Raw genomic sequence first — 16372 nt, 5'->3', positions numbered from 1 at the left:
AAAAAGCCATTGTCATATTCAAATTGCCATATCTGTATTTTCCGCGGAGGTTGTATTCCATTTTAATTGTAATATATTTATAAATAATGATAACGATTATTAATTTCACTCTTGTCTTTGTTACATACGTAGCTGCTTTAAAATTCATATTTTAAATTTTCAGAAAAAAGTTTAACGTGGTGTAATTACCATGGTCCTGAATTACATACTTCTTTAGTTCAAATACGTTTCACCTCGATTTTATAAATCATTTTACTAAAAATGACATGCATAAATATAAATATTAATATTTGTAAATAATGTTGATTAAATTAATCAATTAAAGAATAATAACGATTTCTTAACGTTTCGATACTTTAGAAGCTTATAAATCTTACATGGATCAGTGAATCATGTTTCCAGTAGTTATCTGCCTATTGTTAATACATTAACGTTATCACTAGGCTTGTGATTCATTGCTCCCTGAGATATGAAATATTATTTCCAACTTAAATTGTGTGATTATGAAGAATTATTGAATTCTTCATACTGACATGACTATGCTCGTCTTTACTTGGAATGTCGATCATGCTGATGCGATAACTTATATTAATAGACATTTACTTATAACTTAAATTGCAATCTTTTCACAGATTTGTACATCTCATTTAAGCTTTAAATGTGAGATCAGAGCATATAATAAAGGAAAAAAAAGTTTATTTCATAGAATATCATACCCCATAATGAATCGCGAATCTCCTCCTTCCCGCCCCCCAACGTTGGTAATAATTATTTCAAAAATGCCTGAATATAAATAGACCCCACATAAGTTGAACAAACGTTTTTTGTATTCCACCCAACACCGATAAGCTCGACTTAGAATCGGTAAAAATATAATATATTACCTGGCCAACGTATTTTTCAAGTATTGCACTTCAAGATGACCACATATAAAAATATGTGCTTTGCCAGTGTGGCAGATATTTAATAATTGGTTCCGTTACCATTCTGGCTAACGGAACGTTCCTCGATAGCATTTTAAGCAGTGCGTAAATCTTTACACGGCTGTAATTATCATAAAATGGTGAACGAAGAATGTACAAGAGCAGTGCAACTCGTCTGCGAGAGATTTCCTCGAACTCCTCCTTTCGCAGGGTTACTGCTTTTGTCTCATTGCTGTATAATTTCAAACTGGAAAATGAGAGTTGATGTTTTATGAAAATTATTAGTCGGCTATTAAAATGATTTACAGATATATGTCAGCTCATCGGCTCACCTAGCAAGGTCAATAATCAGAGATAAAAACCAGGATTTCCATTGCTTCTGTCCACTTACGGATATGCATCCAAGGTGCAACAACGGTTTTATAATGTACAAAGTCTGAAAATGTAAACAATACCATGATTTGATATAATTAATGCTTGCAGTGAGCTGGAGTTTATAAAATTAAAGTTTTTTAGCCAGCACAAACCTCTGCAAGAATTATTTTTTTAGTCGGTGTAAGATCAATGGTAGTTTGTTGGTCGTCGATTCCTAATGGAGGAATAGGTGCCCATGATCTAAACTGAGAACATCCACCTGCGTCGACCTTTCGAACGACTTTCTTAGATCTTTTTAGGGCAAAACCATCCTTTTCAATTGTTTCGACTTTATCTGATATTTTATCGCGTTTCATTGGTGAAATCGGAGGACTTTGCGTCACTCTTTCTTTATAACGATGAACCAACAAAAGCCGCATTACCGATCTGCGGTAAAAAACAATTTACATAACTGTAGCAAAGAGTTTCTTCTTCGTCGAAATTATTCAAGTAAATGAAAAAAGATGTATTTACTTAAAAGCTTGAAGAATGACAATGATGAGCCACTTTCCAGTCTCTCCCCACAGTTTACTTGCCGAAATTTCCAAAAGAACTTCTGAATATTCCAAGACAGTCAACCAAATTCTTATCTCGGAGTGATACTTTGGCAATTTTGTCTCTACCTGAGTATTGGCGTTTATAAGTCTATCGTTGAACAGTACAAGTAAGTTGGACATGGAATAGACGAGCTCCGACATTAGCGTTGAATTGTTTATCCGTCCTGCGTTAAAAAATTTGTACACCAATTTAAGTACGGTTGAACAATGTGCGCATCAAGTAACAGATCGAGTAGAATAAATACAAACCAGCAGTAAAATACGACAGCCATTTGACCGTACTTTCGATGTCCCCGGCTAGTTGAGGATTTGACGTAACCCATTTTTTATATTTCTCAAGATATATTAAAACGGTATTCATATTATGCGAAGGCATCTTGGATAGAGTTATTCCTTTGACAAACACTTGACGAAAACTAATATATTTACATCAGTTCCTGGGTTATAGGTTAGCTTTTAGAATCCAGAGGATATTCTACTTCTATTTCGAATAAAGAGTCATTGTTTTTTATCTCATTTGCTTAGATAGGTGCAGTGAAGTGTCAGTGTAAAACTGAGCGGTAAACTGTGAGCGTAAATGACTGTAAAAATTTCAATAAGTGGGTAAAAGCGTCGACGATAAGACTCGTCGCCGTCGTCGGTTTACTGACTACTTACAGTAATAACGCATTCATACGACAACGAACGTCATTATTTCTATTCAAATTCCCGACACGACCGAGTGTTAGTTGCGTAATCATTCGAAACTTGTCAATGCTAACATTGAAAACAGTTGTACATACATGCATCCATAATTAGAAACTTCTATAATCGTTTATGTATAATATTGATGCTCACGATGTGCGCGACGCTAAATTCGAAAGCTGTTCATCGAGCCACGTTTCACAACGTGCCAAGCAAGACGGAATCCGTTCCGACGGTAAGTAACGAGAATTAAAATCCCGTCATAAATAGCTGCACAATATTATGCGTTCTAAATTCGATTTCGAAAATTTCAAAATCCAGTTAACAATCCGCCGTTGCGTGGGAATCGAAACAGCTAAGCCACGTCGGTCTCTTTCGTTGTAATTAGTTTACCAACCATTATTTCGCACGTGATATCGCGTATCACGAGTTTATTGCCGCAAGCTCGTAAAGAATAATTTCAATGCTCGAACCGCGGTTATCGTTTGTGAAATCACTTTCAGCCCACGCTTTCAGCTTCAAGCAGCAGCAGTCAGAATCAATTTGTCAGAACAAGCACGCAGCAGATGGTTTACCGAACTGTCAACGTGTAGAGTCGCATTGTAGACGCATATCAGCTTCGGCTGAATATTCAGCAAAGGTAAATACGTAACTAACATAATAATTAAATACGAGACAAGTTATATTTGCACATTACTACCGATTCAACCTTTCATACTGTATACACCTATATACAATGTACGTACGAGTACATGAGTTTAAATAAAGTGAAGGTGATAACTGATAAAGCGTTGACAGCTGCATAGCAGGTATACAAACAGAAAACGTGTTGTGCATACGTATGCTGCAGAATAAAGTGCATGAGAAAAATATTGAAATTGCAACGTATTGGAATTATTATTTTTTTTTCTTTATCAATTATCGCCTGTCCGTGATCGATAAACGATTGATAGAATGAATTTCTCGTTTTCGACGGTGGAAAAACAGCCGGAGATATTTATAAAAGGAAATAATCGAGCTGAGGTTAACTCTGATCTGATCATTGACTCAGGGTTTCTGAAAGCAGCCAAACGTACTGTTGGAATGTTAGAAACAGTTATTCCTGATAAGTTTAGTGTGATTAAATTCCTTCCCCTAATGTCTTGAACTCTCTGTTTCCTAATACCAGATGATGGATCGTTGTAATTTTATCCATTTCATTTTCAGATAAGTGCGATGAGAGATTGTTGGATTTTATTTTCGCTGTAATCTGCAATTATTGAAATCTGCCTACACGACGTTAAAATGTCTAATAAACAATCAGGTATGAAAAGTAATTATTTCACTCTCCATGGTAATTCACTAAATTTTAATCTTTATAATACTCATGTTTAAAAATATTCCCGTTTTTCATTAGTTCATTATCAACAATTTTTTATACTCATTCATAATTTTACTTGTAATGAAATGTTTCTTTGTCACACGAGAGTCCTTCGTGCCCAAATTACCGAATGAATGTTTGAATCTAGCCGATAGAACATCCTGTTTCAGATTGTTATCTTATCACGGTTGACTTATCTAATACATGAATAATTAACTTGGAAATAAAAAATGTTGACTATCCTGTGTGGAAAGATATCAATGCTATGGTATAACACCATACAAATGAAACTTTTATGCTTCAGAAATTTTTTAAGAAATACTGTAAGTCCAATGTTTATAAATTGATTTGTATTAATCAACCGTATTATAAATATGCACACTTTTTATTTTGAATCGATGAAAGAACTCGGCTGAATACTGTTTGTTGCAGTAAAAGTAAGTTCAAATTTCAGATTCTTTCGGACAATTGAAGTACTGATAAATCATTTTTGCCAACTTGCAGAATACTTTTCTAGCAATTCCTATAACTCAATAATTTCCAACGATATAATAGCAGTCTGTTTATGATTTTAGTAAATCCACAGCTCCTGAAGTACATCAGTTTAGTTACACTAACTCTTCAAAATGCTGTCCTCGGACTCAGCATGCGTTACGCGCGAACCAGATCTGGAGACATGTTTTTATCGTCAACAGGTAATTGAATAGTTTGATAATAAGTTGGGATTTTTTTGATATTTACATGAGGCTTTCATTCCCCTTGCAATTTCCGTAATACAATTTTCATCTAGTCAATGGATGCTTTTTGTCCGGTGAGCGATACTTCTCGTACCTATCAACGATCTGTAATATACCTGAATGCTAATTTTCTGACGCAGCTGTGGTTATGGCGGAAGTGGTGAAGCTGGCGACGTGTCTAGTATTGGTCTACGTGGAAGAAGGAAGTGTAAGAAAATTTCTACACACCATTGACAAGATCGTGCTCAAACAGCCTATGGACACTTTGAAAGTCTGCGTACCATCTCTGGTCTACATCATACAAAATAATTTGTTGTACGTGTCTGCCTCCCATTTGGATGCGGCGACATATCAGGTAAGTTAAAAAAAAAATCTTTTAGAAAGTTTGAGTTTCGTTTCAAAGACTTTTCTAAGCACGGAATAATACTTCTTCCCAATTTCAGGTAACATATCAGCTGAAGATCTTGACGACGGCTTTCTTTGCCGTATTGATACTTCGTAGAACTTTACGCACCATTCAGTGGGGTGCCCTGGTTCTACTCTTGGCAGGTGTTGTCTTGGTTCAACTAGCTCAAAGTAGTCCAAGCTCAGTACCATCGGGAATGGAACAAAATCAGTTGGTTGGATTTTCGGCTGCACTGAGCGCTTGTTTCCTATCAGGATTTGCAGGAATTTACTTTGAAAAAATTCTTAAAGGATCTGATATTTCTGTATGGATGCGAAACGTTCAACTTAGTTTGCTTTCGCTACCGTTTGGGTTGTTCACTTGTTTTTTATACGACGGAGCAGTTATTCGCCGGCAAGGATTCTTTTTCGGTTACGACTGGTTTGTTAATTATTTAGTCCTACTTCAAGCCGGTGGTGGGCTTATTGTGGCTATGGTTGTTAAACATGCCGATAACATCTTGAAGGGTTTTGCTACGTCGTTAGCCATTGTTATATCTTGCATAGCTTCCATATACTTGTTCGCATTCCATTTAACTTTCCAGTTCAGTACTGGAGCAGCTCTGGTTATTTGTTCGATTTTTATGTACAGTCATCAACCAAGGAAGACCGTTATTTCTGATACACATTCACTTGTTGATAAAGTGTGAAATCGAAGTTATTAGGGACTATTTCAATTTAGGAATTAATAAATTAAAATCTTTGATACGGATTGGCAGAGTTGTGTGAAACTTATTCAAGTAATATTCTCTGCGTTGCCGAATTTCCTGTATGGAATTAAAAGCATGATTCGAATATGAAACATTTCTCAACTTTATCAGACTCCTTGAATTAGTCGAATTCATATTCTTGGGGATAAAAAATGACCTCAATTTTGCATTCATCTCAAATATTGGCTCAACATTTGAGGTATATCCATTTTACGAAAAGTATAAATATTGGATTATGATACGTTACTGCTATGATATTGATGGTAATAAAGGTATCGTACCATAAAGAAAACTTATATCATTTGACTGAATCAGAAACAACTCGATCTCTGTATTCCAACAACTCTCTACGTTAACGCTGATAGCAAAGCCAACTTGTTTTTTTTCCAAGAAAAATTAAAATTCCATTTCTGACTCCAGTTTTCTTATGATTTCTTCGTACGTTATGATTATGGAAGAGCCTTCGCGAGTTTCGTCTTATGAGAGAATAAAAAGAGAAACTTACAGTATTGATAATGTATAATATTCTATAAACTTAGTTGGATGTTGTATTAAGTTACATTCCTTGTGAATTGAAAAATGTTAGAGATTCACGCAGTGGGATAATTTTCAGTATCAATTGAAAACTAGATTAAGACCTTGTGATTATCCACATCGTTTTGTAGATACTTTTATAGAGTGAATCGAAACGCATATCAAATTTCATTTCTCGCAAGTTCACCATATCTTCCAGCAGTGTCTGAAATACGTTTCTATTTCGAGTTGATTAGAAGATCAAGAAATAAATATGAAAGCTTCGATAAACTTTTCTTATGTGAATACTCAATATATTAGTGAGGAACGAGCTGATCTGACATCTGTACTTAGTACAAATACGAAATTCTCATTTATTATTTATATCACTGTTCTTGTTTCTTGACTGTTGTCAATATACTTAGTGATTATTAAATTTGACGAAACAAAAAATAATTGTTGATGCTAAAGTGACAGGAAAACGTTATAGTTAAAACCCCTGCTCATTTGCACACATATATATATCTACAGATATGTGTGTTTTTGTTCCTTTCTCTTTGTACCCAATATGATTCTAGTATTATAATTATATGATGTTGATTATAGAAGTTGCAAATTCCAGTGAAGCCATGAGATCGAAGTTCGTAACATTATTGTAACGATGCATTTTCAGAAAAACTCGTTATTTCACAATGTGAGGATTATTTAAAATTTATTCACTGCCATAGAACATAAAAAAAGCTAATCTTTTGTCAATTCAACTTTTTCAAGGTTATTCTAAAGTTGTAATGCAGTGATCTTTATTTCAACGTTTCGTTACATTAACTTTACCAACTTCAGCCTCATGGTAATTAAAGACAATTCATTCATACTTTTGATGGTAATTTCAAGTCGTTTAAATACTTGGAAAAACGTATCATTATACTTATATGTATACCCGTATTATGTTATTAATATATAAGATGTTTTTAATCAAGGGCTGTATATGAACCTATATTTTTATACATAAAATGAACTCCTAATGCAATTATAAATAGCTTTTAAAAAATAATCACTCAATCATTTTGAAGTGCTGGATTATAATATATTTAGTAGAAGTATTGTAACGTTTTGTTGTACTTAATTCGATTATTAAGCTGGATTAATAAACATGATTTTTATTTGGTTTTACTTCAACTAAATAATTTTAATGTATCAATTTTGTGTGAGATACGTTACTCTTTCTATAAATGATACTGTTTCTACTCGGACTCTCAATAATCAATAATGAATGTAAATGCATGTAAATTGCGTCAAGCCTAATATCACTTTCAAATGCACGGTGTAAAAATGAAATTGCAATGGATTTATTCACTTGACTCTACGCCACTGATTAGATCGACCACCGATTGCTCGTTTCTCCTTTTAATTCCTGGCATTGAAAAGAGAAGCAAGTAATTCTGCTCAATGTGAACGTAATCAAGAAGTCAAGAGAATACACCTATTACTTGCCGATATATGTCGTAACACGACGTTTTCGGCCAATGAAATTGTGGAAATCAAAAAATCCGGCAGGCTAGTCAACTATTCAGGGTGAAACAGCTTGCGGTGAAAATAATATTAATACAAAAAAATCACGGCGTTCTATAACCGTCAGACACAGAATCTCTGAATGTGAGTAAAAAAATCTACAATACTTGATAAAGAAATTAGTTTCCGAATCCGCATGATAAGCACAAGTATGATCGTAGAGATGCGAAGATTTGATTTTTAGAGGTTGGCAAACTCGTCAACAAGTGGTCTTTCAGTGATTGCAATTCGTCAACGCCGTCAGTATCGTCGGCTTCTACAGGACTTGCATTTTTATTTTCCCCTCGTACGTCTTTCGCTTATCGTTCTGTAAGCCGGAACCGCCGGAACTAATAAATTGGGGAAGAATGAGCGAACAGCCGCAGTGCAAGAAGAGCAAGATGACGAGCTCGTTGGATCAGCTGAAATCGCTTACCACAGTTGTCGCCGACACTGGCGATTTCCAAGGTAAAGTAGATTCATATCGCTTAACATTACACATTACACCTTATGCGACGCGAATCTATCGTTCCTTCGTTACATTACATCACGAATTCAATCTCACACGCATCGGAATGATTTGCAATTTATAATTTCTGGTACTTTCGTGCGGCCGGATTCCAGCACAGTAAATTACTTCGGACTCGTTTGTTTCCAATTCGTAAATCTCGCAGGTTATCTTATCGGTATGACGTGCAACCACCTGTACCCAAAGAATTAGAAAAAATACTCAGCGTGATGCGTGCGGATTAGAGCGTAACGCGGAATCGTTTATTTGTAAAAAAAAATTGCATGAATTAAATTTACACCAAATGACATTGAGCATTGCGTGAATGTCATTCAATAATCATTCAAAGGTCTTTCATGTACCGCAAAAACACGCGTTCGAATAGCGCAACACTATCGATAACTATCGTTGATAGTACATACATACATCGAATATTTAAAATTCAAATTATAAATGAAAATTGTTGCGTTTTCTATTTAAAGTTTGAAATTTCGAGAGAACTAAGACTTTTAAACTGTTTGAATATGTTCAACAAAGCTATTGGGAATCAACATGTGCAGTTCTATCTTTATGAAGTAATGGTTACAGAATAGTTGTTGCATTTTAATATTATATGTTATTGTCTATATATATGTATTCCACTATATTTATCTCGTTAAAAAATGTGTAAGGTACGTTTGGTTAATATTTTTAAAATTTATTCACCAGCTATGGAAAAATTTAAACCTACCGACGCTACAACAAACCCGTCTTTGATTCTCGCTGCTGCAACTGAAAAGAAATATTCTCACCTAATCGACAAGGCTGTTCAATATGGAGCTAAAGTTGGAACGTGAGTTGTGAACGAATAGATGCACCTCTTATTTCTCTTAGATAGGAAACGAAGTAAAAATTGATTTACGCATTACAATTCCCTATTTTTCTTTTCATTATCTATTTAAATATCTGATATCTTTTTGTCTAAATATCAATTTGTATTAAAAATTAATATGATATTAAGGGAGCCAAGAGCTTTTACAGACACGACAGATAGACTTTTAGCTCATAAGATTTTTAGCTTCATAAGAGAAAAATTATTGTCTTTCAAATTGTTGTTTTTCATTGTGATACTTTTCGAGAACAATTATGAAATTATTATTTTTACACTCGGTATGGATTCTTCAACAACTTGTAGTTCTTTAGAAATTTTTGTAACGGTATTTCGTAGTTAGAAAAAATAAAATCCTTTTTTTTTTTATCAGAAAAACTGAATTAATCAACCAGTTTGATGATAATAATAATTGAAGATTTCTCATGATTATTAACAATTGAATGATATACTTTATTTGAGAAAGCAATACGAACGGTATCTGTGAAATATGAATGTAACGAGTCCGAGACAATACTTCAACTTAAACTGTCACGACTCTGCTACTTTGTCAAAACAGATACACATAATCCAAGTTGTAATAGTACTTTTTGGCTGACGAATCATTTTTTCATTTTTATTTCTTGTGCAATAGTTGTTACTAATAATGGAACATATTCTTGAGCCAGAAACACCGAAAAAAACTTGAGAATTAGGAAGTAGTTGGTAGGTTTTTTTCCAAAATTAACTTAAAATATGTTGTCGAGGAATCTGTAAGTAATCTGTAATTTTGCTTCAAAAGTATCACAGTTAAAAGCAAAAGTTTGAGAGACAATTTTCTTTAATCATTAATTTATTCAGCTAAAAATCTATCCATCATATCTGTGAAGGTTCTTGACTCCCTCAATAACATATTAAATTTTTATACAGATCAATGAAGTCAATCCTAGGGAAAAAATTATTTTTTACTTGTAATTTCCTTCATTTTTCTGGAAAGTCGATCGAGATTGAAGTCTGATACTTTCAGGATCTTGATATTTTAATAGTACATACTTATCCATAAAATATCATTAAGATATCCGTTAAATTTGATAGTCACCAATAATATAAACAGAAGTTTATAACAGGCCGTTATAGATTACACTCGTTACACATTTAACGGGTGTTCCTAAATCCGGGAGTATACTTTATCAACAAGAAATAATGTGAGATCTATTATCACCTAACTTGATGACCTGCCGTTTTATATTATGCCCGTTAAACTAGTCATGAATGTTCATGAATCCGGGAGTATAGTTTATCGATAAGAAATAATGTGAGATCGCTTATCTTCTAAATTGTTAAACCAAAATAGGCAAGAATTCGGTGTAACTAACAACAATATTAATTCATAACATTTAGCACACTGGCTGAACAAACGGAGGCGGCTATTGATATGACATGCGTTCTTTTTGGCCAAGCAATTCTGAAAATTGTACCTGGACGAGTTTCTACTGAAGTTGATGCTAGACTTTCGTTTGACAAGGAAGCTAGCATTGAAAAAGCTAAGAAGCTCATCTCCTTGTATGAGGAAGCTGGAATCAGCAAAGAACGTGTTCTTATAAAGCTTGCATCTACATGGGAAGGCATCCAGGCAGCTAAGTAAGTTCCGACTTTAACGATAGGCAGACTGCATGTTATCAAATGGTTCCAGATTTTGTTAATATAATCTTTGCATTATGTTTTATTCAGGGAACTCGAAACGAAGTATGGAATTCATTGCAACTTGACCCTTCTGTTCTCATTCGCTCAAGCTATCGCTTGTGCCGAAGCCGGTGTGACTTTGATCTCTCCGTTTGTGGGAAGAATTCTCGATTGGTGAGAATCTTGATTTTGCTACATCATATTCTGCTTGAGCAGACATACTTAAACTCTCAAACTTTTGATCTCTAGGTACATCGCAAATACTAACAATAAGTCATACGAAGCCAAGCAAGACCCCGGAGTTCTTTCTGTAACCAAGATCTTCAACTATTACAAAAAGTATGGATATAAAACCGTTGTTATGGGCGCATCTTTCAGAAACATCGGTCAGTATAAATATATTGCGAAACATTTACATATTTAATTTAGAATGATCTATCGGTTAGTCATTATCAAAATATTAATTCAAACAAACTATTTGCTTCTAGGTGAAATCAGAGAATTGGCTGGTTGTGACTACCTGACAATTAGCCCAAAGCTTTTGGAGGAATTGGAAAAAAGTACCGAACCGGTGAAGCAAGCCTTGAGCGTTTCCGCAGCCAAAAAGTCAGATCTTGAAAAGATAACTCTTGACGAGGCAAAGTTTAGATGGTTATTAAACGAGGATCAGATGGCAACTGATAAACTCTCCGATGGCATCCGGAAATTTGCCGTGGATATGTGTAAACTTGAAAAGCTTCTCCAGGAGAAATTACAAGCTTAATTTGTTTCTGTATAAATCCTATGATGACGTAATTCATCAATTGTTATGTACATAGAAATTGAAAATTTTCACATTTCCAACAGAATATTTTTTCCTACACCTTGTTGGTGGCTGTGTACTCTATCATAGGTGATTGTTTTCGAAAATATTCGTAATAAAGACAACTTTAAACTTAATAACTCTCAATCCTGACTGAAAATATTACCTTAACTCCTTTCCAAATACATTGTAAATTGTATTGTAATTATAGTTATATGGAGGTGTAAAATTCCATTTTGACTATGCGAACAGAATTTGTCCCTTAGACGGAGACTCAATCATAAAATTATGAAGCATTACAAAGTACAGATGCACCTGGAACTTGCCATATTTAAGTTTCCCGAAAACCTATCTCGAATTGATTTTCTTATCTTTCAAGGATCTTCAGGCCACAAAGGCGTAAACGAATGACTAAAAATAACAAGAATAGCTGTTATCAATAACGTGAAGTGCTAGCCCAATTGCTAATCTACTCTGTCAAAACTTATGCCATTTTTTTGCCTCAAAGTTGTTAAAGGAGGCCACTAGATATGCCGACACAACTGAAATCTGTTTGACCGCTACGTATCGACCGCTGGCATGATCAACTAGCATGATAACAAAAAGTTCTTCATCGCTCGCATTTTGTTCGTGGTGGTATTACTGTCTAACTCAAGGTGCAATTGAACAATTTAAAATATTTCGAATCCATGCTACTCACTCATGCTGTATCACGTTGATCAAGTCAGCATCGACATCTCAATTGAATTCACATCACAATCACTGGTTGAATTATGTATTCCTGAAGGCATTACTGAGCAAATTTCACATTCCTATGAGCATCACTCACCAAATTCGATATTTCTGTGGTTATTATTGAAAGTAGAATTCCACTGCACTGAAAATCACTGAATAAATTATATCGACGCACGTGAAGATTCGACCGATTCGACCGTGAAATACTCGGTATATTATCAAGATGGTGGCGTCTCGATTGTTTGTTGTTTATACCGGCACGATTACAAGAACATCAATTTCTTCGGAACTTTCTTTTGTTCAACCGACTTGCACGTCGGATTATAGAATATTTTCACTCACAATTATCTCTTGAAGGGCGCAGAACTTCCAAGCAAGTGCTTTGATCAGCATGTACTCAACATCACGCGACAACTAACGTAATTGTGACATGATTTTCATAATAATTCGGTTGATCAACTGCCGTTGCGAATCGCGATACATCCAAACTCTCCGAGCGTTGTATTCAAAACTCCAGGCGCAGCCAACTTCGCATCGCTGCTCACGTGATACCGATCGTATATTGTTTATCTCCGTGATTGAAATAAATTCAAACCTATATAATGTATATTTTTAAATAACAAATAAGCCGAATCGAGACACATACTTCTATTGGAAAAACGAATCCCTGAATGAATGCGAATTCAGTCAAGCTGAAGCCTATAACATGCAAATCGCGATAATGATCGGAATCAGAAAAAGTAAAAGCTACTATAACGAGGGTTTGCCACAAAAAAAAATTCTGTATTGATCTGCAGCGGAACCAATAGTTGATATTATCAAATAAAAAAAATAAACTGAACTGTCTAAAAACGCCTTTTTATACGTATAATATATCCCTAATATTCTAGGGCTATTCCGGAGGTAACGACGTCTTTTCACTAATCTCACAATCGTTTTTACCACAGACACTAATTATCGAATATCACCTGTTATAACCGCACTTGTTATTTAAAAAAAACATTGAATAACGAGACTTTTACATACAACACGAAATTCGACCGCGTGACTTCTCGCTCGCTCGCCATTCGCGAACTGACAGCTTAAGTCTAAGTCGGCGCGGCTACAGACCGGTTGTTGGTGTGTTGGGTTACCGTTTGTACCAACACAGGCGCAAATTTGAAATTTCGACTCCTTGTGAGTCGTATGGATCAACACGCGGTCAATTCTAGTTGCGAGTTGACGGTAAATGTAGGATTCTCAAACTGGGTTCAATAGTAAAATCTAGAGAGTGAAAACATAAAATCATATGATGATCAACTATTCTGGATATAAAATACACGAACGTATTAATTATTGAATTGAGACAGCTTATCAAAATCTGAGAGCAATATTATCTGCATGCTATCGATGTCGGTATATTATCAGTCGACTCTTACCGACGGTACACACCGTGAACTGTGTTATTATATAGATGCGCATTCATAGATAGCGCTGAGTTTTTAGCTATATGTTCTAAGGCTGTCATCAAACTTAAAAAATCTGAAATTGAATGAACAGCAGAATAGCGTGATAACAGCACAGACGAAGCGTGTGACATGGCGATTTAAAAAAAAAAAAAAAACTGCAACCCCGAGCTCTGTTGGATTCCAAATCCGAAATCGTTGATTCATGCTCGTGGAGCAAGAAGCGTATTGGTTCAGTTTTTGCAGGCGTGCAATTGGTCAAACCTCTGCATAAATTCCGATTTAATAAAAGAGACGTAGTAACCAAAGAGTGGCAGTAACACGTCACGGAATTAATCTTATCGCTAAGTCAGTAGGAGGGGATTTCACATCTGGTCAAAGGAGAAACAAATAAAGGTCGTCAGAGGTCAAACTGTTGACGATCAAAAGATATTTTACTGTAGAAAAATAGTAACAAGTTCACAGTTAACATCGTTAACATTATTAAAGGGAACGGCGAAAAGATGTCTCTCGATAAGCCAAAAGAAAGAGGTAAAGTGAAAATACTAGACGGTGGCTTTTCAACTCAGCTGTCGGTTCATGTTGGCGATAAGGTTGACGGTGACCCCTTGTGGACAGCAAGATTCTTAGCTACTAATCCAGCTGCAGTTCTAGCGACTCATCTTGATTTTCTACGAGCCGGTGCCGACATCATTCAGACAAATACTTATCAGGCTTCGATCAGTGGTTTCATGAAGCATCTAAACCTGACGGCGGAACAAAGCTTAGCCCTAATCGAAAGCGCGGTAGATATTGCCAAAGAAGCAATCAGAATTCATTCAACGGAAACCAAGGATGATCGAAAATTGATCGTCGGTACTATTGGGCCCTATGGTGCTGCTCTACACAATGGTTCGGAGTACACCGGAGCTTACGATGCTGACGTTACCGCAGAAGTGATTAAAAATTGGCACAAGCCTCGCTTGGAAGCTCTAGTAAAAGGCGGAGTAGATCTGCTAGCTTTCGAGACCATACCAAATAAAATTGAGGCAGAAGCATTAGTCGACCTGCTAAGAGACTATCCGGCAATGAAAGCCTGGCTGTCGTTCTCTTGTCGTCAGGATGGAATTAGTCTGGCTGACGGTAGCAGTTTCAAAGAGGTCGTTGTGGGATGTTTCGACAAAGCTTTACCTGGACAGATAATCGCTGTAGGAGTGAATTGCATCGCTCCGCGATGCGTTACTCCGTTACTTGCCGAAATCAACAAGGATAGAAAAGAGGATAGTCTACCTTTGGTCGTTTATCCTAACAGCGGAGAGCGGTACGTCGTCAGTGAAGGGTGGCAACCCGGAGAGACTCCGGGTTCACTGGCAGATTTTGTAGCCGATTGGCTGAATCTTGGGGTGCGATATATCGGCGGTTGCTGCCGTACTTATGCCAAGGACATAACACTAATACGGGATGCTGTGAAACGTTGGGAATTGGAGACTTTGAAGTAACTAAAATGGACGAAGAAATTCAAGAAAAAACGAACTGAGAAAACTGTTTGAAAAATTTTAACAAATTTGGGCGATTGTTTACCTCGATAAGAGTTACATTTGAAGAACGTCTACGTCTAGAGCTGTTTTTTTCTTATTTATTCAGATCCATTATAAGACTCTACGTAACACAGTTTGTACAATGGGTCTTTTGCGATTCGGCGACGATATAATTTTGCGACATCCCTTCATGTCGAATCAAGCTTCCTGAACTATTTAATTTAGATTATATTTCAAAAGTCTACCAGACTATTGCGATAAAACCGTGTTATTGAGGAAGTCGTTAGAGATCTGCAAGTCACGTAAAAACGTATCTCAAAGTACGTATTTCCCTGAACGACTGAATCTGAAGTACAATACTCCATCCGTGTGCTCTTGTATACCAGAGTTTATTAATGCTGCTGTCGAAGACTCTGACGCTAAGTCAGTTTGCAAATTGCTATTTTATGTTTGTTACAAAAACATATCGAAGACTGCATACTGCTTTTATAGGCTGTAAAAAATCAAAGAATTGAGACTACATAATTATATAATTTTTATAAAGTTTATGTATTGATAATTTTTGTACGTGTATACAAATAAGGATTAATAAAAAAAAATATATGGTTCATCGTTAATTTTTCTTGTTATTATGTTTAATAATACAATGTTGAAATTGAAAATGGCATAGATTTATTACTTGAATTATCGAATTGTTATTCGAAAGAAATGTAACGTAACTGGAGAATATATTTGAGAATTTTTTCACAGACAAACCATGCATGTCAATAAGCATACAGGTTGTTCGCAAATTCATTTCCACATACAGACGTTAGGCAATTTCTGTGCAAATGAAAAGATACGGGCAATAAATTTTCTTTAGAAACTAAAAAAAATTATTAGTCAATATATAAAGACCCGCATATTAACATATCATAGGATAATTAGACAAGACCTTGTTAATAT

The 16372-nt window shown here is 35.4% G+C and overlaps 4 protein-coding genes across 4 annotated transcripts; 3 read left to right on the top strand and 1 right to left on the bottom strand.

Annotated features, from left to right (window-relative positions):
• Window positions 1–12: 12 nt before the first annotated feature.
• LOC124412686 (peroxisomal membrane protein PEX16) lies at window positions 13–2523 on the bottom strand. The gene is made up of 5 exons (XM_046892780.1): window positions 2144–2523; window positions 1812–2058; window positions 1451–1724; window positions 1256–1359; window positions 13–1170 (listed from the first exon to the last, which is right to left on the bottom strand). Exons 1-5 carry the CDS (start codon window positions 2268–2270, stop codon window positions 915–917), a joined length of 1008 nt encoding a protein of 335 aa, XP_046748736.1. The 5' UTR covers window positions 2271–2523; the 3' UTR covers window positions 13–914.
• Window positions 2524–2659: 136 nt separating this feature from the next.
• On the top strand, window positions 2660–6272 carry LOC124412687 (UDP-galactose translocator). Its single transcript, XM_046892781.1, has 6 exons — window positions 2660–2813; window positions 3082–3218; window positions 3785–3881; window positions 4514–4633; window positions 4816–5030; window positions 5119–6272. Exons 3-6 carry the CDS (start codon window positions 3863–3865, stop codon window positions 5767–5769), a joined length of 1005 nt encoding a protein of 334 aa, XP_046748737.1. The 5' UTR covers window positions 2660–2813; window positions 3082–3218; window positions 3785–3862; the 3' UTR covers window positions 5770–6272.
• A 1845-nt stretch (window positions 6273–8117) lies between these two features.
• Window positions 8118–11874, top strand: LOC124412688 (transaldolase). Its single transcript, XM_046892782.1, has 6 exons — window positions 8118–8358; window positions 9107–9230; window positions 10647–10886; window positions 10977–11102; window positions 11178–11314; window positions 11417–11874. The coding sequence occupies exons 1-6, from the start codon at window positions 8259–8261 to the stop codon at window positions 11689–11691; spliced, it is 1002 nt and encodes a 333-aa protein (XP_046748738.1). The 5' UTR covers window positions 8118–8258; the 3' UTR covers window positions 11692–11874.
• Window positions 11875–14210: 2336 nt separating this feature from the next.
• On the top strand, window positions 14211–15661 carry LOC124412689 (homocysteine S-methyltransferase-like). The gene has a single exon (XM_046892783.1). The coding sequence runs from the start codon at window positions 14414–14416 to the stop codon at window positions 15386–15388; it is 975 nt and encodes a 324-aa protein (XP_046748739.1). The 5' UTR covers window positions 14211–14413; the 3' UTR covers window positions 15389–15661.
• Window positions 15662–16372: the final 711 nt, after the last annotated feature.

The sequence above is a fragment of the Diprion similis genome, chromosome 11 (assembly GCF_021155765.1).
Source record: "Diprion similis isolate iyDipSimi1 chromosome 11, iyDipSimi1.1, whole genome shotgun sequence".
NCBI lineage: Eukaryota > Metazoa > Arthropoda > Insecta > Hymenoptera > Diprionidae > Diprion > Diprion similis.
This window is presented reverse-complemented; position numbering and strand designations above follow the sequence as displayed.